Here is a 22,535-nt window from a genome sequence, read left to right on the forward strand (position 1 = left end):
CAGAAGATATGTTTGTGTTTACTTTGAGGGTGCAGGTGCCATCTATAAAAGCACCCTAGTGGAAGTACAATCTATAAAACATTTATAAACCTATAGAACCATCTGCAGAATCTAAGGATATACATACCATTTGTCCTTTAGGAGAACCTTCTTCTGTTAGTTTTTCAAATAGTTCTTTTGATGCTTGGATGTTCTGCTTCAGGTAATCTCCAAACAACAAAGCATAAGACACTTTCTCCATGGCCTTGGTATGATTCATGTCAGCTGCTTTCAGAAGATACTGATATGCTCTTAAGAGAAAACAATTTCTTTGTCAACTTAAAGCAAAGTAGCAAATTCCATTCATAAATGTGAAGATTCTGGAGAGGGGTTTTGTTTCTCTGTTTTAGCCTTTATTTTCTAAAAATGCATCTATCTACAGTCATTTGTTCAGGCTACAAATCATCAACATAAGCAATAACTCATGACTTTAGTTAATGGACAAGCGGTTTTTAATGTTTGCTCTACCCCATAAACAAAGGAGTATGCATTTTCTCTCCTCTAAGACATACAAGAAATTTAAGGTCAAATGATCCTATTTCTGTAGCAACAAGTTTTAGTTCTGTACTACATATCCAGTAGAACCACTCCCGTAATAATCTCATATATTGCGGTAAAAAGAAGCAGCCTGAAAAAAAGACTATGGAGTCTTTGAGTACACCATCACTCCAGTGAAAACACCAAGCCTTGGGCCCAAGACAACTGCATACCTGATAAATCTTGTGCTGAAAAAGCCATGCTAACAATCAGGGGAATCTGGAAACTCCTCTTTCTATTTCAGTCTCAGAACATAATTTCACAGCAGCTGGTTTCACAGCAATTAAAATCCCCTCACACATGGTTACACAGTATCAGCAAGCCTGCTTCAGCTTAGCCTCAGGGACCTTTGATAGCACTCCAAGCTTTTCATTTACCTCTCCTCCTTTCTATTCTCAGGCTTGTTCTTGTTCTTTAGGACAGTCTGAGGCATACCTGGCTCCTGACAGCACTTAAATCTTCTAAGAAAGTGTAAGGTGTACAAGAGAACTAACACCTAATATTGTCTTAGAATTCTTACACTACTAAGAACTTTTGAGTTTTATATACAGTTTTTTATACTAAAAAAATTCTGCACAGAATCCAACAGAATGTCTCCCTTTGTCTTTGCTAAGGTGCAGACAATTTTAGCTGTGCCTCACTTTCCCTGATAGTAGAAGTATGCTCTCTTATTTCTGCAAACGAATTTAAAATAGTAATAGTCCTCACATATTAATCAGCAGAAGTCACCACTTACTGAGGAAGTTGCCAACACGAATAGGAGGAAGATCTAAATTAACATAGCAATCCTAAATTATAGTGCTATTCAATCAGTAACTGGATGCACACAGAAGAGAAAGTAGAAACAAGAATGAACAGAACAGTGATTTCTTGTTTTTGGTTTTGTCTACAAGCTTTACCTGCTTCTTTCTAACAACATTCATTATTAGAATTTTAATGATTTGTTGAGCTGAAGTTTAATACTATTTTTATGGTGACCAAAACCATCAGAAAGCAGGAGAAAAAACAGAGTAGGACAAGAAATAACAATTTTTCCACTTCATCTTTGAAGCAGAATGCGAATGAGACTGTCAGAAACATCTGAAAAAGGAAAATTGTATCACATTCTCAGTTTTTTTCCTGGGCAGTTGCCAGGTATAAACTGGAACTAGAGAACTGCAGCATCATCCTGCATTAAGTCAATGTTTTGATGACACCCACTCTTCAGAAATTAATCTTACACAACTTTTACTGCATTCAAAGGAATGCAGGCCTAAATTTGTTTTTCTAAATACCCTGAATTTACTATATATCTTCTATCACTGCATAGTTTGATGTTGAGTCAAAGCTCAAACTCAGGTCAGGTCATTTGAGTTCTTTTTGAGTTAAGCAAAAGTGACCAGCCAAATCATCCTTTTCCTGTGGGGGTGGATGAGGTATACTTACACTTTCTTCTGAGCCTTTTTACTGCTTTCATTAAGGATTTTCATTCCAATCTGATAAACATCCTCAGCTTCTTGCATCTGCCTTCTCTTATTAGATTGCTCTTCAGCTAAAACAAACAAAAAAAGTGTACATTGAGAGTTCAAATTATACCACTCAAGACTATTCTCTCAAAATTCCTATTCATTCCAAAGGGTAAGTACAGCCAGAAACATGGTTCTGAGGACCAATAAACAAAGTGATCACAAAAAGCTGTCTAATGGATGTGTTTGATACATTAATATATGATTTCTTCTTATGTGATGTCTCTCATGTACAAGTTTGCTGATAAAATATTCTTTTCATTCATTGCTCAAAAGCAAGCTTGCAGGTTCCTCCTTCAGAAGGACCATTCTTAGAGAAGGGATGCCTTTGTGCAACAAATCAGTAAGTGCAACACTGTCAAATCCCTATCCTCTTACAGCCTCAGAAACAGTTTTATAAACGCCTTTACTGCAACATTTCCAAATCAGGTCTGGGAACTGGCAGCTTTTAAAATTTCTTTCATCATGAAAACTTTGCCTTTATAACTACTAGTTTATTGTGGTAGAACTGGCCAAGGACTTTTAGATCCTGAAATAAAGTGTTAAGAGGACTGAAAACACTAGCCTATAAAAGCATTCCCAGAACAAGACAAAAGGTTGCTTACATTCACAGAAGCCCCACTTTTGATCTTTCTTGTAATCATAGGTTGTTGCACACCAAAGCCTGCCATCTTCCCTCCCATCAGCAGTGCACTCTGCATATTCCTTCTCCATGAACAAAAATGGAAAGTGGCAGGGTTCACCATCTGCAGTGCCTCCAATAGCTGTCAAAACTGAAAATATACATCCAGCAATTAGATTACTCTCCTTCACTCCCAAATTAAAATCATCTATTACATACAGAAAAGTGCTCCTATCTTGGTTGTAATTTCTATGAACTACAATGAATCAAGTTTTCAGTAAAGCTTCTAATTTACAAGAGCTTGAAAAAGCAGTTTTTCTAAATAACATTTGAAAAATATAATTCTTAGTTTTAACTATGAAACGAAGCAGAAGGTACATAGTTTCTTATATTCTTAGTTCTAAGCAAAGAAAATACCATTTTGATTGGAAAAGGCAAATCTCAGTTACATTTTTATTGCCTAACAAAAGAAACAGTCTTGCACTTTGTCTTCTCTGCAAAAGACCTTGTAATGCATGATTGAAGTGCATTCCAGAGCACATTCATTTTAGCCCCAGGGTTAGACAAAATCATGACAGAACATCACATATCACAAAAAGCTATATTGAAAGTACTGGAGTACCAGCAGGGAGTACACTGGAACACACAACTATAAGAAAAAAATTAAGTGAAATCACAACGATGTAGATTAAATAATTCTCATCACTCTAAGTTCGGTAATCTTCTACTCTTGAAAATACTTAGTTTAAAATCATTATTTAATTTTGCCAATATATATAGTAGCATTCAAAATGGCTTTGAACAGCACAATTTATCATTTCTCATGCACTAAAACTTCAAAGGCTACTGATTCCAATATCACAATATTTTAAAATAAAATCTATCTTCTGCGAAGACTAAGAATTCTCTAGGTTTTGAAGATGGAATTATTTAAACTTCTTTTCAGTAACTGCACTCAAAAATAATGTGTTAATATGCTATCAGTAAGGAATAATTTCAGCCATTTGTTAACTACAGAGTAATATACAAACTCCTGCTAAGAGTTCATGCAACTACAACTTATGGGACATCTTATCATTGTCATTTGAACAAGCTCCAAGTCCAGGATATCAGCACAACTTGAGAACTCATGGTTTTACTTGCATTGCTTTGTAGCTGTCTCCCACGTGAAAGCAGTTTTGCAGAGCTCCTCTGCACGAGATTCAGCTCCATACTGAAGTTTTGAAATTACTCTGCCCCAATGCTCCCCTTTGCATTTTTTCAATTAGAAATTCAACCACAATGCTGTTTTTGCTATCAGATAATGACAAACACTAATCTCAAGAGCAATACAGCAACACAATCACAGGTTAAAATAGTCACGACTGTTATTTATTTACTTAGACATTGATAAATAATATGTGAGGCAAACAATTTACCCAGAGGATAAATCAGTTTTTGTCAAATCAAATGCTCCAGAAGCAATTTACCTCTTTATTACCTCTGAATAAAATACATGGTATTTCATTATATTTTGTCCTAATTTACTTATGTCTCTTTTCATACTTTATGCCACAAGGAAACCACATATAGATTACTTATAACTACTGGCAATACAAGAGTCTTCCAACTAGGAAAATAAATGCAATAGGAACTGCCAGCTCTGTATAAACTTGAGAGCAATTTTCAGCAAAAACTGTCAGTATGGAACTTCAGTGTCATAAAACCCTACAACACAAAATAGCAATACCTAAAAAATATCAATTTCTTTACACACAATCTCCTCACTCATCAGAAAAGAGCAGGACAACTTCATTAGAAAGTTAAAATCTTTACTAGCACTAATTCTAAATTACTGATTTTTTGTTCTATATCCTATAAAGTATATACAGAAATTTGCAGAATATATTTCTGTTCCACACAATGTCATGACCATACACAGTAGCTAACCTGCTTTCAGAAAAGCTTTTATGTCCTTTGATGCAGTCCTGTCACCAGTAGCTCATCTAGAGGTGTAACATCTGTACCTCAGCTAGATGCTCAGTTAAAATGTTTGTAAAGCTGTCCTTTAGCACTCTTTTCTCCTGACAGAAAACATGTACCTTTCATTGAGAATTGCTTTTTTAAAATGAAAAATCCTTCCATTCACACTGCTTGTTAAATTCTTAAGATGTTCCAAGAACTTAAACTTATGATTTTTTAAAGTCACTTGCAGTATGTTGATAGGTATAGTTAAAAACCTTAGCTCCCAAGGATCCAGTCAGCTGGATATATTTTTGTATGAGATTAAAAGTATCTTAAAGTTTACTTTTGAAATAGACTGCACTGACTAAATATGGGGCTTAGCTCACTGTTTTGTGGCAGGAAGATATTTAGTAGATTATATATACTTTTTTTCCTGTACAACACAGCATCAAAAGCAATGGTTAAGCCTATTACTGAGTTTTCACAAACTGATATTAGTTCTGCTCTAATAAGGAAACACTCAGTCATTACATGATAGAACTCATTTAATAACTCCTGCTTTCTTTTGACATTTCAATATGAATTGAGAAGACAAATATCATTAGTACTACATAACTGTATTTTTCAGTAATACTGAAGGCTTACTTTTCATGGACAAGTAAAAAGGAAAAGTCTGCTGCATAGGTTAAGGTACTCAACTGTGACATCCAGTTATCATTGACTACTTACTGCAAATTAAAAAAATCATAAAATTATGTCGTAAAAACCCCATATTAGAATTTCCTGGGAATTTAGGCCCAAGATATAAGGTTTCACCTATATTTAAAAACTTCATGAAGCTTACATGCAATTTAGATACTGCCCTAAGGATCTCAATGCTGTTCCAGGAAGCTTGTCTTTACACTACTATTTGTTCCTTTTCTGTCAATTGACTCACCAGGCAAACAGCCAGGGGATTGAAAAAGACTGATGCAAATTTCTCTTTGTATTGCTGGTGTACATCCACAGAGCACAGGACCTGTAATTGACTTCTATTTGAAGAAATCAGGGCCTTCTCTATTTGATAGTTAAAGCTTTCCAGCAAGATGGAAACAATAAGAAAAATGGAAAATTCTTTCAAATGCATCTGAAAATGCATTTCTCATCTGAAATTGTAACTACTCAAGAGTATTACAATACATTTCAAATAATTTAGATGTTATTTTCTAATGAAAAAGGCAGCAATTATCATTCCATTGCAGAAAGGCTAAGACACTAGTTATTTCATATGTTCAAAATTACTGTTTGTGTTCACCCACATGCTGGAGTTACTCAGACTCATATCTAGCCACTTGTTCAAAAGTCTGTGAGCAGTTACCTGGACTCTGTATTTCTGCTTCTTCCAAATCCTTATTTAATAGATTTGACATTTCTAGAGAGTTCAACTCTTCCAGTGAATTCTCTTTTTCCTCTTCTTGACTGTGAAAGTTCTCTTCATTCTCTGACTGAGAGTCCGATTTCCCAGATTCAAGGAAGATCTGACCTGCTACCACTCGAGTTCCTGTGGAATGATCCTTTACCTGGTCCTCTGCAGATAAAGTCTGAAGGAAAGCAGCCATAAAATTTAAAAGATTAGAAACTGAAAAGCAACAGCTGGCTTAAAATCCATTTAAAAACTTCTTAAAAGATATGGTTAATTAACTTAAACAGTCAAATCAAAAGTAAGCTGGGCTACCTCTTTCAGCTGTCATTGCCTCTATCCCTTTCAGGTCTTCGAAAAAAAAGTTTCAAACTTGTAACACAATATTAATTTCTCTGATGCACAGAAAAAAATAATGAGACAGCAAGAGCTACAGAACAGCTTAAAACCTAAAATCAAATTATTGTTCTCAATTTCAGACCTTTGCACCCACTCCACAGGTAAAGTAGAATGACTAGAAACTTATCTTCTCACCTTTGATTCCAGTGATTCATCTTGATTTCCTTCTTCATCTAGAAGAGACATTTTAAAGTCAGTAAAATGCATTTCCATGAGCAACTATCTCAAAAATAAAACCTTTAGTTACAATATTGTACGACAGTTCTGAAATATTCTAGTGTACTAAGTTGACTAATACACTTCAGAAAAACCTTACCACTTCGAGGAGGAGGAAACAAATGTTTCACAAGTGATCCTCTTCCTTAAATTATGCCAACACAACTTTGTGTTCCATAATGGAAAAAAGTGTGGTTTTTCTAAACTCAAATCACAGTCTGAATGGTTTGAGTAAAATTAAACTACTTTAAAAGTTGTCCTCTATAGAATGCCAATTCCTTCTGCCTGACCAGCACAATCAAACCTTTATATAGAGGTTTCTCTTCAAAACTGTGAGGAATTAGTTTGTCTTTAAGATATTCTTCAAGAGATGCAAGTCTTGTCTAAAAGCTATATGACATTTGATTAGAAAGACTGGAAGGAGAAAAAATGGTAAAGAAGAAAGGCTACTAGGCAGACACCTGAAGAATACAGGTGAAAAGGTGAAGATAATCAGAAAAGCTTATTTATGACAGCTTTACCTTTGTTTTTCAGAATTGCTTCTGCAACGATTGTTCTGTTCCTTTAACTAAATTGGGCTATTCATTGTGCTTCACACAACTTGTTTGTGCTATTGTTTTGAAGGGAAGCCTCTAAAATTAACATCACTGAGATGTGACTGGTTCAGAGTCATCTGTATTTGATACCACCTCATTTCAGCAAACAAACCCTCCTACATTTGAAAGAAGATGCTACAGGCCTCCCTCTCTCTGCCGTACAACTCACATTGAAATAAAAGCTCAAAACATAAACAGACCACTTAGCAAAACTATCACTAACTCCTCCTACATTTAGAAACCCCCCTTGCTGAGGCTCTGGGGTGCACAACACCCTGTAGCAGTGGCAAAGCACTGATGGTCTGGAGGACTGTGCACTGTGGCTGGAAAAGGTTTGTAACCTGATAGAAGTTAATGCCCTGTACATGAGATACATTTAGTATGTTATGGTTAGCCATGAAAGGCTACCTGCACAAACACTTCTAACAGTTTATAAAACTCTGCTGAGTCCTGTAAGCACTTAGCAGCAAACAAAACTTGCACAATTTTCATTCTCGTGCAAGTAACATGACTTACCAAAGATAAACCATCTCTGAAGCGACAAATTACAAACATGACACTTCACTGGGCCATGTTTTGAAGTCTACTACTATAACCCTTGCAATGAAAGGGTTAATCTTGAAAATTGCTTTCTGGAATTTAGATTGAAATACAACCTTTGATTGGAACAAGTAACAAGATGATGGACAATTCTAGTTAAAGCTGCAACAGCATAACAGAAATTAAGAAAAAAATTCAAAGTCTTCTTGTAAGTGAAGCTGCAGAACTACGGTGATGAGATGATTGAGAGTACAACTGAGACATATAAACAACAGCCTTTTGAGGATGGTGAAGAGGGTGTAAAGCTCCAACAGTCTGACTGCCAGCAGACATGGAATTAAAAAGGATCTAGAACAGTTGATGTGGGTAAGCAGCTGTACTCTACAGGTCTGACAATGAAAATCTTTAGAGAATTTCAGAAAAACTTGTGGAGACAGCAAAGAGCACTCCAGATGAAACAGACCCTGCAAGGAGCAACCAAGACAGCATAAGAACAACACCAATTTGGAACAAAACCCAACAACATTATGAAGGCATAAGTAAAAAACAAGGCGGCAGCCTTTTTGGCAGAGACCTCAGGGCTTAGCAGCTTGAGGAATCTAAGAAACAAGGGTGATTGTGATAAGTCATAAGAAGTTCTACCACTGAACTTTGAAACTTCAGATCATGATATGACAATTGGTCTTTAAACTCAGTAAAAATACAGCACATTTAGGATACTTGCTGGTGTTTCTATCCTGAAATTATGAAAGAAGTTGTCACTTACCATTTTCCCCACATATTACATTCTATTATCCTAAATATTTTTGACCTAAGACCAAATGTCGCCTTCAAACTGCAGAGCTTGTGAAGGCATCCAGACATGCTTCTGGAGAGCAGGAAAACTAAGATGGGTAACCCACCCAGTAGCTTCCATGCTCCTTATAATATATACAAAGCACTTAGAAAGCACCTGTTATTGCAGAAGGAAACATCATGTTTGGTTTTTTTTTTAAACAGCTATACCAGCTAGGGTAATTGTTTTTGTCTGCACAAAATCAGCCTATATGCCTGACAGCACTAGAGCTTTCCAACTTTTTGGAAAGGGCTTCACTGATTTCAATCTGTGGTGGTAGGTTCACCTTATGTCAAAAGACCACACAAAAAGAAATATAAAGAGGTTATACCGTCTATGCACATATATATGAATATATATATATGTGAAATATATATATGAAAGGACAACTTTATTGTAACTTCATAAGCAAAGCAAAAGGTTTACCAAACTGAAAGGCAAGAAACACCTGAGCAACGTAAGATAGAGCTCACTAAGTGTTTGCTCCTCTTCCTTGAAAGCAAATAAACCTATTTCCTTTCTATTGCATCATTTAAATTTTCTCTGAAGAAACCAGCTTTGTTACTGAGAAGTTGTACTTGAATGATTGTTTTCAAACAGTGGCTCCAAAAGGCACTAAAGCAAAACCAAAATATTGATTTAACTTTTCTTAGCTTTGAGACTTCTGATATAGGCAGATGAGGTTGTAGAGATAATGAATAGCATGACTAAAGGAGAGATCATTTACAGCACTTACAGCCTTGTTTCGTGGAAGTGCTGACTAATATGCACCCACTACTTATAGAAGTGTGTGTTTACTCCTATGAAAGAGTTAAGAAAACTATTCTGAAAGTGTTAACGAAAGGTCACAGTTGGACCTAGGAACAGATTATTAGTCAAGGCTGAGCTATTGAACAGTCACAGATGTTATGTTTATGCACCTGCTTCAGAGACAGATTAAAGCTGATAATTTAGCTTGCTTTTCCACACTCCAATTTAAAAAAGTAACTGCGGGTTTTTTTTTATTAATTTGGATCTGTTACCAAGGCTGTCCAATCCTATAAACGTCCTCTAAAAAGGCCAAGTGGAAATTAATCTCACAATTTATTAAACAAGCTAGGAAGCACAATGATTTATTGAAAGGAAAAGATAGGCAAAAATACCTGTGGCTCAAGTGGGCAGCTGACAATGTAGTACAGAATGCTTCATTACAAACGGTGCTGAGTTGTAGACTTTGCTGGGTGCTCTTATGCCCAGCTAGGGCTTCAAAGCACTTCACAGAACCAAAATCTTTTTTCAACCATCCACCAGTTCATATATAATTAAAAATCAGATTTAAAAAGTATTCATTTTTCCTCAATTAGAAAGGCCAGTGTTCAAGCATGATATGTAAATATAGCAAAAGTATTCTGGCAGCCTGTGCTAGCAAAAAAGATCCTACCATATGCTGAATAAAGGTCCTACCATTTTGTGAGAATCACTGTTTCCAAGAGAGCACTAAGGAGAGAAGGTAGAAATCAGAAGAGCTATGCAGTGTGATTCAGCAATAATGTCATTAGCTTGAGGGAGTTCAACAGTTTCAAAGTTTTGCTCTTTTAGAAGAACAGATCAACTGACATCCCATAAAGCTAAAGGGCTGCTACTATCAGACAAGAAATACCATTACTTTCAATATTGAAAAGGTCACACACATTCAGGAAGTAGCCAAAAATTGAGTAAGCAAAGCAGTCTCCCACAGCTCTGATGAATCCCTAACTGATTACTGTTGTCAGTTTCCTTCAAGTTTTTGCCAGGCTCTTCAAGCCTCAAACGCAACAAAGCAACTAGTGGGATTCTGCTAAGAGCAGGGATCTCCCATTTGGAGTGTGCACATCTCAGGGAGTATGCTAGGCAATCCATCAGGGCTGCAGGAATGACATACCTTTTGGACTCTTAATACATAAAACTTTTCTTAATACAGTGGTCATTCCACCTTTCTTTCATTCTTTTTTCATTTGTGTGTTTTTTGTGCATGTTTTCTGAAGTACATAATATGTTAGGACAAAAGTAAATCAATGTTTAACTTACAAAAAATACATGTAAAATGCATGCTCAAAAATCGTTCTGGCAGTGACTGCTTTAGAGCATCCATATTTTTGGCAATTTCTTTCAATGTGGTTTTTGTGCAAGTGACTAGATAGACACTGAAATAGAATGCAAACTCTGTTTATCCACTTCTTTCAGGAAAAAAGGAAATCTTAAAAAAATTACCTCAGACTACTTCTCATCAAATTTTCAACGGATATATTCAGCAAAGAAACAGATTCAATAGCATAGATGCTATTCTCATTATATGAAGCTTTAAAACACACAGTGAGCTAAATAAAATCCTTAAGTGGCACCTATTCAGCAAGAATAGTTCCAAAGTATCCTTGGCAGCAAGTGAATTGTTCCCAGCTACAATCTGTGCAACATATTCATTTTAGTTCAACTAGAAGACTGAGATATAGGTCAACCCTCACCCTGCATAAAAATCTTTTTTTCCAGTGTGCTTGCAATTGCTGGCTAACTAGTTACAGAACTTGCTCTAGAGCAGGTCCTCAGCAGGAACTGAGATTCCCAACCAGGCAACAAGGCAAATAGTTTAGGGAGTATTTTTCAATCAGGTAAGTAAAAACAGAAAGGCCAGGGAAAACCACTGAGGTCTTATGGAGGAATAGGCACTGAAGTTCTCTACAGGTACATAAGAGTACTCATTTGTCCCACCAGTCAGTGGGACAGTATAAAAACATCTGCCTATCACTGAAGTTAGCCATGAAACACACAGAAGAGTCAGAGGAAGCATCGCTTCCTCTCTTCAGGCAGAATGAGAACATTTTTACTTCTTAGTCTATGAACATGAGGAAAAAATCCCAGGAATCAAATAATACTGGCAATCACCAAAAAAAATAAGAAAAAAAAAAAGGATTTTTTTCAATATTCTTAATGAGTGATCAGCAGGAGAAGGCCATCACTGCTGCAATGACCAGACAGCCAGTTCTGTCTGGAGAACACACACACTTAGCATTTTTCAGCTGCTTTTGCCAATGCTTTGTAATACCTTTCCCCAGTTTGTTTCCTTCACAACCTGCAGCAATATCATATGTTTAAAAACATACAGTGCCCCTCTCCTTAGGCCTGAATTTTCCTGCATTCAACTCAATTTGATTTCAACAAAGTTTAGGACAAAAGATATTTAAAATGTTCACTACTAAAAAACAGTCCTCATTAAAAGCTCTTCCTAAAGTTAGGAAATATAAGACTTGTACCATTCTTACTCATTCTTCTGAAAATCCCTCCCAGATGACTTTTTCCAGTCCAGACATTAGAAACAAATAAGCATTCAAGGAAGCATTTAATACACAGTCCCAAGGCTCATACCAGTCTCTACTACAGAAAAGTCATACTGTTACTGTGGGAAATCAAAGCACAGCGAGGACAACTTTCAGAATGACTCCTGTCAAAAACTGGAGCAATTCCTCTCATACCTTTCTGCCAAAAGTTGGATTCTGAACTCCCTCTCCTAATTAACTGTGGTAATCAATGAACAGTTTGACCTCACAGTAACAATTTAAGTTTGGAAACAGCTCTTAAGCCTACATTAATATACTGTGCTTTCTTTGGCTTATTAATTGTATTAGTGCAATTGAATCTAAACATTTTGTTAACACAGACCGAATTAAACTTTCAGAACTTCATGCTCACAAACAACTCTGTGATAGTGGACAATGGTCAAGACAGAAGAGCTGCATGGTAGTACAGCCACTGGTGCACACTTGACCAGCCCTTACCACCTAACTTCAATGTACAAAACAGATGGTTCATGTGGCTTTCAGAGCCTCATCTCACCTTAGCTTTTCTCTTTATATACACTATAAATGAAAGCACATAGTTCAAAAGTCTGGCTACATCTCTCTGGTTTCACAGAACTTGTGTGTATCCTTTCTGTAATTTCCAAAGTGCCCTGCTGGCTTATCAAGTGACCTACAAAGCTCACATAATCCGAAGGCCAGTAATATTAAATTTCAACTTCATACTGCATACAGAAAAATGAACCCCAAACTCCTGAACTTACCTCTAGAGAAAACGTTAAGTTACTTTCCTGAAATAGTGTAAAAGCACTGCATATGGCTGTTGTTAATGTAGTGGCTTCTGGCTTTATAAATAAATGCACTGCACATCCCCCCCACCAGCCCGTGGTGGAAAGCAGGGTGTGGGAGGTAGAAACCCCAGAAAAGGAAGTAGATGACAACACATGAGAATCAGACAAAACCCGAGCTGCATAACAACAAAATAGGAATGAGGGAAAAAGTATTATGGGGACATAAAACAGGATGTATAAATATTCCCTACATATCGAGGTGAGGAAACCGTTCTGATAAGGCTGAAATCAGCATTATCAGCGGCTCGGGGGGAAATTGCGTTCCAGCGAGAAAAAACGCCTCATTTCGATTTTAAGCAGTGCAGGCACTAAAAAGTGGGCTCCTAATGAGCTGATTAAAGGCAGGCACCGCACTGAGCAAGGCGTCTACCCCTACCGGGCCTACGGAGCAGCGCCGGTGAAGCAAAGCTCAGGCCAGCCCGGTCCCGCCACCCGAGGCCACGCAGCTGACAGGAGCCCCGCTCCCGCAGCTCCGCGCCGCCGCCTCAGCGAGCTCGGTGCTGCCCGCAGACACCCCGAAGCCTCAGCTTTGACAGCACCGGGTCGCCTCCCCCGCTGTCACCGCCTCCGCGCCCGGTGCAGGCGTCAGGACCCGCACAGACACCTCTGCGCCCCCCTCCCCGGCCGCAGGCCTCGGGGGGCAATGCCGCCGCCGCAGCTCGGGCCCAGGGGGGCGTAAGGAGGCGGAGCCGCGGTACTCACCGGCCGCAGGAAGCGCTCCGACCGCGGGCAGCACGCCGGCCGAGAGCACGGCTAGGCACAGCACCGCGGCCACCCAGCACGCCCGCCGCCCCATCCCGCTGGGCACTGAGGGGCCGCGCCGAGCGCCCCCGACTCCGGCTCTCTCGCCCCGCCCACCGCCCCGCCGCCACCAATCAGCTGCCGCGCTGACAGCCGACTCCGGGCCGTGGCAGCAGCACACGCAACCCCGGGGAACGGCTGGCTCTACATGGCCCGCTCCGATTGGCTCGGCGGAGGCCCGGCTCGCCCGTCACGCCCTCCCGCTAGCGAATAGCGCCGCACTAATCTCAGCGAGGGCCCCTGCGCGAGCAGTTCCTTCCGAAACGGCCCCGTCCATTGGCTCGTGCGCCGTTCCTACAGCACCCACAGTTCCCTGCGAGGGCCGCGGCGCAGCCTGGGAGCGTGTGACCCCGTGGCCCGCGGCGGGGCAGGGACTACGTCACCCACAACTCCCCGCGCCGAACGGCGCAGGGCGCTGGCGTGACGTCATCGCCCGCAACCCCGCCCATTCCAGACCGCAGAATTCCAGGGAATGGGATGGGCTTCGTTGAATACGGAAGCAGCGGTTAATTAAGTGTATACCTAAACCAGCACAGATGGAGTATGTGAAACATAAAGAGTTTAGTGCAACTTTATCTTGAGAAAGGTATCAGTTCTAGAAAAGGGTTTAACGCTGTGAGACGCAACTTTTCAGTTCTCATAGGAATTGCATCTTCCTGTGGGTCAGTTAAAAGGCAAACGAGGAAGGGAACCAGCAACCCAACCTTTAATGGACTGAAACATAGCTGGGTGGTGAATGTCACCGCTTTACAGGTCTATACTGTTACACAGTGCTGTGCTGAATTACAAATTGGGTTTTTCCCACACTGTCTCAGTAGTGTCAAGCCACCCCAGCCTTACAGCCCTGCAGCTGGGATCTCTGCAGGACCAGAGTGGCCACCAGCGGCTGTTTCTGCCATGGGACACAGTGGCAGGAGCTGTGACAAGTGCAGTCCCACCCAGGGCTGGCTGAGGGATTTTCTGCCCGCTAGAGCAGGGTCTGTAGGCCATGGAATGCCTGCACTGCTTCAGACAGGAGGTGTCTAAAGAGCATGTAAGCGCCTTGGATGGAAATAACAGGTGGTTCTGTTTTTAAGTAGGAGAATACTGAAGTGGCAGCCAATTTTTTCTAGCTACAGCATACATGGCTAAACAGTTTGGCAGAACGAAGCTGCACAGGTGTGGGAGTGCCCTTTTGGAACGGGTCTGAAGGGGTTTCACCAGGGCGCTTCTCTGTGCTCAGATCAGCCCTAAGTTTAACCTATGTTTTGGTCAATGGAAAAGCATAAATCCACCTGCCTGTGAATGTCACCCCCTGGAGAGGAGGAGGAGAGCCCAGCCCGTCTGGGAGGTTTTGTGAGCCCCTGTGTGTGGCAGTGACAGCGCTCAGGGCAGCCACAAGGACCAGCCCTGGAGGCAGCAGAGGGCCCTGCGGTGACCTGAAGCCTCAGGACGTGACTCTGGCCTGCCCAGAGGGCATGAGGGCAGGGTGGGTAGGGCAGGTTGGGGTAGTGTATTGATTTGCCCTGATTTTTTTGGTAGCATTAAACAGGGCCAGCGCCACAGCAGCTGCCGCTGCCCTCTCGGTGGCGATGGGGCCGCGTGGCTGGCAGTGGAAACACGGTGAGTGACTCTCCAACGTGCAACCTAGATGAGATCGACCTCTCGGTGCTGCGGGATCCTGCAGGAGTCTTTTATTGTCGACAATGGTACCTACAAACAGTAGTTTTTCTTCTAGTTGGAGAAGAGGAAGAAGTGAGGATGTGAAGGAAAATAACATGGCAACACCAAGGGCACTGGAAAAAAAGAGGGAGAAGAGGTGCTTCAAGCATTGGAGCTGAGATTCCTCTGCAAGCCGTGGAGAGGACTATGGTGAATCAAACTGTTCATCTGTAATGCGTGAAGTCCGTGGAGGATGCAGATATCCACTCGCAGCCCATGGAAGAAGTAGTATCATGTCCAAAATGAGTGGATGTCAGAGAAAGCTCTGATCCAGTGGAAGACCAAAACAGGGAGAGAGGGCTTCTGCTTCCAGACATGGAGAGAGAGGGCTTCCAAACTAGAATAGCCTGTCCTTAGAGGACTGCACCCTGTGAATGAGTGACCCATGCCACAACAGTTTTGGGATGACTTTTGCCCGTGGGAGGCACCCCATGGCATAGCAGAGAAAAAGATTCCTCTCCCTGAGTGAACATAAGAACATCTTGAGTGATTAACTGATCAAAACCCCCATGCCCTGTGTCTCTGTACTGTTAATAAGAAAGAGGAAGGGACTGAGGAGGGAAAAAATGTTTTAAAGGCTTATTTTACTTCTCGTTATCATCCTCTGACTCTGTTAATAAAATAAATTTACCTTATACCTGTAAATTTTAATCTGTTTTGCCCTTTTTCTCCCAGTCCTTATTCAACTCATGAGCCTTTCATTATTTTTTTCCCTCTCCTCTGCTCAAGTATAGCAGAAGAGGGTGAACAAACAACATTTGTAAGTGCCTGGTGTTTGGCCAATATCAAACCATGACAGGTAGCCATGGTGGGGGCTACAGGGCTGTGAGAAGCTGCCAGAAGGTTCCCTAATGTCTGGCAGAGCCAATGCCAGCTGGCTCCAGGGCAGACCTGTCACTGGCCGAGGCCAAGCCTGAGCCCATCACCGATGGTGGCACCTCTTGGGAAGGGGGAAACCTTATTGCACAGTGGCAATGGCTATGAGACAGAATATGTGAGAGAAACAGCTCTGCAAACACCAAGGTCAACGGAGAAAGAAGGGAGGATGTGCGCCAGGTGTGGAAGGTGAGATTCTCCTGCAGTCTCCTGCATGAAGGATGGTGAAAACCATGACGAGGCAGCTATGTCCCTGCAGCCCATGGAGGTAGATGGAGGAGCAGAGAGCTGACTCAGAGCTGGAGTCTTTCCAGATACAGATCTTCTATTTCATTGCTACTCCATCTTAATATTGGCTAGCAAAGTATATGTATGTGTACATGTGGATGTGAATACACACAGCTGTATGCACAGCTAAATTCCCTAGGGAAATACAAACAGTCTGGTGTCTCCAGCTTGCTGGCACTTAAACATATGGGCCCTGTGAACCACAGTCCCTGCTCCAGTTGCTGACATTTAGACCCCACCAATACACACCCTATTCCCAGTGGCCAGTGATATCTTTCCCTGTTGCTTGCACTCGATCTCAGTTGTATTTTAGTCCCTCTGTTGTCACCCTGGATCTACAACCTGGTGACCCGTGGGGTGTTGTCCAGCTGCTGGGAATTGGACATTGTAGCACTCATGTAGGATAGACTGAGGTTACAAAGGTAAAGTCAGTAATAGAATTTATTAAGAAGAAAGGAAGGATAGGCTGTGTTGATCGTGTGTTGATCACATGTTGATCATGTGGCTCAGATGAGTATCCTGTGTTTGTTCCTCTGCTATCAATCCGTCCATCCATCCATCCATCCATCCATCCATCCATCCATCCATCCATCTCTCTATCTTTCCTTACATTTTTCACTTCCTATAAATAATCTATAATTTTTATGTAACCCCCACAAGTTCTTTTTACTTTTCCATGGTTTTAGTACACTCTCACAAAGACCTTCAAATATGCCGTCATGCTCACTGATTTCTTCTCTGTTCACTCCTCTGCTCCCCCTTCCCCCTTGCCCCTGCCTATGTCTAAAGTTCCTTCTAACAGCCCATCAATAAGTGACTGAAAGGTTCTGGTCTTTGTCTACCTTATTACCAGCTCATTAATGTTTGTGTATTCATTTCCTTTATTGCTTTATTGTTTTCCTTGTTACTTGTTACTTCTATTACACTGAATGATCCTTAACTAGGGAGCTTAATGAACCAGATGCTCTTACAGTCTGTGTACTCTTACAGCAGCATAGAGGAAAAACACTCTTGTTTATTTAAGGTCCTGGAATCATTCTGCTTTTTGTATTGGTTCTGGTTTTACCTCTGTTATTGAATTACTGCTATTGTTTGCTTTTTTTCTGTTCATTTTCTCAAGGGAAGAGCTCCAGTTATCTTCAATGAGATTTCCTATAGGAGTTAACAAAACCTGAGTATTACATGCTTGCCATAATTGTGATGTTAGAGTCCCAGAGGCATGACTGAGTTGCTTATATAGATTTCTTCTGTGTACAAATTGTGCTGAGAGCTTCAGCTTGGTGCCTAGTGTGGGAACCCTCCAGCAAGAACAGTTGGTGTACTTGCACTAAAAATGATGTTATCCAGTTGTCTGTGTGCTCAAGGTCCTGTCTTTAGATGACAATGAATAGCAAGCACAAATGAGTTTGCAGGTGTTACAGCAAAACAAATGCTAGCCTACTCTGGAGCTGAAGTATAATGACATCAGGCTGACCCACATTCAAGTCTGTGAAAACATAGTATTTCTAATTTAAAAAACATTTAGATTTTTGTTTTAAGGCTCTGTAAAATCTGTAGAATTGTATTCTAACCCCTAATTTTCAAAAACTGACAAAATGAAGAAAAGAAGAAACAGTCTAACTGTTAAGTGTCTATAATTGGAAATCACAAATGATGGTCTGTTTCCTTTCTGTACTACTGAGCAGAATCACAGAATTGTTCATTTTGGAAGGCACCTCTGGAGATCATCTAGCCCAACCCACCTGCCAAGGCAGGGTCACCTAGAACAGGTGACACAGGAACATGTCCAGGTGGGTTTGGGGTATCTCCAGAGAGAAAACTTGACAACCTCCCGGGCAGCCTGTACCATTGCTCTGTCACACTCATTGTAAAGTTCTTCCTCATGTTGAGGTGGAACTTCATGTGTGTTAGTTTATGGCCATTGCTCCTTTTCCTGTTGCTGGGCAGCACTAAAAAGAAAGTCTGGCACTATCCTCTTGACATCCATGTTTGAGATTTTAATATGCATTGATGAGATCTCTCCTCTCCTCTCCTCTCCTCTCCTCTCCTCTCCTCTCCTCTCCTCTCCTCTCCTCTCCTCTCCTCTCCTCTCCTCTCCTCTCCTCTCCTCTCCTCTCCTCTCCTCTCCTCTCCTCTCCTCTCCTCTCCTCTCCTCTCCTCTCCTCTCCTCTCCTCTCCTCTCCTCTCCTCTCCTCTCCTCTCCTCTCCTCTCCTCTCCTCTCCTCTCCTCTCCTCTCCTCTCCTCTCCTCTCCTCTCCCTCTCCCTCTCCCTCTCCCTCTCCCTCTCCCTCTCCTCTCATATATGTTGCACTTCAGTTGCAGTTATGGATTTAGCAGTGTCAGTTATTTTAGTGGCCATTTCTTGAGTAGCCTGAATTACTTAAAAGTAAGAAAACCTCAACGGGGCTGAAAGCTTTCAAAGGAAAATAGGACAAGATAACAAATATAGCACGGAAATGGTTCAAGGATAAGCGGGACCTAGTTTTGATGTTTTTCTTCCCAGCTTGTGAGCCCTTTTCTTGAAAGTTTTTGCGCAGAGTGCAGGCTCAAGACCAAAGCCAAAGATCTGCTCAGTGATCAGGCAAGGAGCAGGATATTTATTACAGTAATAGGGCTGGGTATTAATTAGTAAACATCTCCAGAGCTATAATTCTGGGAGGTACACAATGTCAGCTGACAAAAAGTGCATCTCTGAAAACATAATATTTTGCTATATTAACTATCTCCTATTTTCTATGAACTTTCAAGTATCTAATTTGTGTTTACAGTATGCCAACACTGTTACTTCTTGGGCTTTTTCAGAGCTAGCTCTTAAATATGGGTACTTAGTATTTGTAATGGTTTGCTTAAAAAATTTGAGTAATTCAGGTGGAATAACCAGTAAACAATCACAAGTTTTAAACTATCAATCATAAAGAAACAATCTTGGCATTAATGCAGAGTGTAATTTATTCAGAGAAATGATTCAACAAACACTTGTAAATAATGAACATGCTTTGGAAAATTTTTTTAGGTTATTTGGGAACAGAGAATGGTAAAAATTATTAATTGCATATATTTAGAAACATATATGTAGAAATAATTCACCTGTAAAATAACCTAATAGTTGATATTAGAATATTCAGAATAGATGTCAGCAAGAGAGAAAAAATGGAAAAGTATCATATTGCTTTGTTGAAAAAGCTTTTTCCACTAAAGCTTTAGCTGCTTCTGTTTATGGTTTATCTATTATTAAAAGTGTAAGCTACTAAGTGAGATGGCTGTATGAATGGAAGAAAATTCTGTAAGAATATCTGGGAAATAAATTGGAATTAATTTTTCTTATTGCTATGTGTCTCATAAATTTTTTACCTTGTTAAAGGACACAGGTGTCACCGACGGCTTCAGAATTACAGTGCTCAGGTTAAGGCATTGCCAGTCAGATGTGATTTAAGGCAGGTTATTCATCTACTGCATTAGGAGTCTGAGCTTCCCAGTGGATTGCTCAGGGCAAGCATCCATCAGTTCACGCAATGGAAGAATAGATGATTGTCACATTGGGAAGGAGTACAAACTGCACTTAAGATGTTTTTTTTTTTCTTCTGGTGTGATTGTGAGTTTTAAATGTTTGGCATATAAGTCTTTTTTGACTTCTTAACCTACCCTCAGGATACTGGTGACCAGTTTACTTCTGTTGTGATCTTGGATTTTGTCTGCTTAGCTGATCTGTAAGCCACTGCACACAAACAGTTTTGATGGAATTCAGTGTTCACGTTGCAAACTTCAGTATCCTCGGCTATAAACTGACTAGATTAGAGATCCAACTATCCATTTGCTGTGCAGGAGGAGTTCTGGCTTAAGAGTACTTTTGACTTGAGCAGAAAGCTGTCTGTACTAGTGCTGCTGCTATACATGTCACATTTGGTTTAGCAATTGGGCATTGTTCCCCAGCAGTGTCTGTCCTAAACACTGCTGGGTATTAACTCAGATACCTCCAAGCTTCTGAAAGCTGCGGCAGCTACAAGCACAAATACAAAATATTTATAAATACATAAACACAATACAAAGTATTTTAAGGTTGTTGTAATACCATATAGGTATATTAGATGTACGCATATCAATATTTTTCCATAGCTAGGTGTGCCTGCTATGCGTGTTTGTTTGGGTATGTTTGTTTGTGTGTGTTTGTTTGGGTATGTTTGTTTGGTATGTTTGTTGGGTGTGTTTGTTTGGTATGTTTGTTTGGTATGTTTGTTTGGGTATGTTTGTTTGGTGTGTTTGTTGGGTATGTTTGTTTGGTATGTTTGTTTGGTATGTTTGTTTGGTATGTTTGTTTGGGTATGTTTGTTTGGTATGTTTGTTTGGGTATGTTTGTTTGGTGTGTTTGTTGGGTATGTTTGTTTGGTATGTTTGTTTGGTATGTTTGTTTGGGTATGTTTGTTTGGTATGTTTGTTTGGTATGTTTGTTTGGTATGTTTGTTTGGGTATGTTTGTTTGGTGTGTTTGTTGGGTATGTTTGTTTGGTATGTTTGTTTGGTATGTTTGTTTGGGTATGTTTGTTTGGTATGTTTGTTTGGTTTGTTTGTGTGACCGTGGCCCGTAGCGCGGGCTCCCCGCCCGCGGTGCCTGCCGGAGCCGCTAGGTGTCGCTGCGGCGCCAGGCTGGGGCCGTGTGAGGCTGCCCGGGGCCGGTGCGGAGTGCGCGGGATCGCGGGCAGTGGCAGAGAAAGCAAGGCTCTGCAGGTAATCTCAGGGGCTTCCCTGCCCTTACACTTACCAAGTGCGTCTCCTTTTGAGTGTCTGAAATCACCGTGATCACTGCTGCGGTTCCAAGGGGCGGAGCGCTGTGCGCTGCGGCGGGGCCGCTGCTGCTGCCTGTCCCAAGGGACGGGGTGCCCAGCGACAAGGGCAGCAAGCACCGCTGGAACAATGGAAGCTCCGTCCTACCTCGAGGAAAAGGTCCTTGGTGGGAGTGTGGCTGAGCTCTGGAAGAGGCTGGGGAGTCTCCTACTCAAAAGCCGCCTGGGTGCGATCCTGGCAGCCTGCTTTGGGTGAGCCTGCTTCAGCAAGGGGTTGTTGTCAAGTTCACTCTCTGGAGAAACCCCAAACCCACCTGGACAAGTTCCTGTGTCACCTGTTCCAGGTGACCCTGCCTTGGCTGGTGGGCTAGATGATCTCCAGAGGTCCCTTGCAAAACGAACAATTCTGCGATTCTGTTCAGTAGTACAGAAAGGAAACAGACCATCATTTGTGATTTCCAATTATGGCTTCCAAAGATCCCTTTCAACCCAATTCTGTCATTCTGTAAAAATAACAGGCAAAGCTTGTCGGGTTCAGAGTCCACTTTTTGAGAAGTCTTGCCTTAATCTCTCAAGACTTACATAGCTCAACTGTGAAATGGCATTAGTAATGCATCCCTTCTCTGCTGAGCAAGAACTTGCTTGTGGAGTGATATTCTGGTATTTTAATAAAAAAGCTTTTTAAATATCTGGGTAAACACTACAAAGAAAGCAAATGCAAGGCAAAATTGACTTCAGTACAGTAAATTACGCGTGGCATCATTGTTCGTAATCTGCGTCACCAAGTTGTAGAATAATAGCTGATTTCTTCATCATGGTAATAAGTGTTCAGAGACTATGACATTTTAATCTCTAATTGTATAAAGTATATATATCCAAAAACATGAGGAACAGTTTATGTTTATATCCTTTTCTTTTTACTTCTGCTTTTGCTTTGGTGTTTCTTAGCTTGTGAGGTATTTTTTTAGGGTTTTTTTTTTTTTGTTTCTATGTTTTCTCTAAATGGGACTGACTAGGTAAATTTGTTTTCACTTTTGAATTTTAAGCAGTTTATCACTCAAAATAATTTCATTTTGAAAAAGCACACTTTTCTGATTTGTGACGGAAAGATGAATGGTGTAATTTTTATATAACACATTCCACATAACTGTTGCTAACTATTGCTGTTTAATTTAAAACTGGTCTTTCAGTATTGCTGGAGATGTAGCTGAAGCTTGATATTACAAGTGCATCCAGTTCCAGTTTTGTAATGATTAATGTTTGTTTTTGTCCCAAATTTTATGTCTTTGTTTCTTTTTGTT

At 40.6% G+C, this 22,535-nt stretch overlaps 1 protein-coding gene across 1 annotated transcript in view; it reads right to left on the reverse strand.

Annotated features, from left to right (window-relative positions):
• The window catches only part of SEL1L (SEL1L adaptor subunit of ERAD E3 ubiquitin ligase), a 32,338-nt gene extending 18,638 nt beyond the window's left edge, over positions 1 to 13,700 (reverse strand). Inside the window, exons 1-6 of the mRNA XM_056492496.1 lie at positions 13,494 to 13,700; positions 6,581 to 6,618; positions 6,005 to 6,227; positions 2,687 to 2,854; positions 2,002 to 2,107; positions 128 to 290 (exon numbers count right to left, since the gene is read on the reverse strand). Of these exons, the coding sequence (XP_056348471.1) occupies positions 128 to 290; positions 2,002 to 2,107; positions 2,687 to 2,854; positions 6,005 to 6,227; positions 6,581 to 6,618; positions 13,494 to 13,587 (792 nt within the window). The 5' untranslated portion in view covers positions 13,588 to 13,700. The remainder of the gene's footprint in view (positions 1 to 127; positions 291 to 2,001; positions 2,108 to 2,686; positions 2,855 to 6,004; positions 6,228 to 6,580; positions 6,619 to 13,493) is intronic.
• Positions 13,701 to 22,535: the final 8,835 nt, after the last annotated feature.

The sequence above is a fragment of the Oenanthe melanoleuca genome, chromosome 5 (assembly GCF_029582105.1).
Source record: "Oenanthe melanoleuca isolate GR-GAL-2019-014 chromosome 5, OMel1.0, whole genome shotgun sequence".
Lineage (NCBI taxonomy): Eukaryota > Metazoa > Chordata > Aves > Passeriformes > Muscicapidae > Oenanthe > Oenanthe melanoleuca.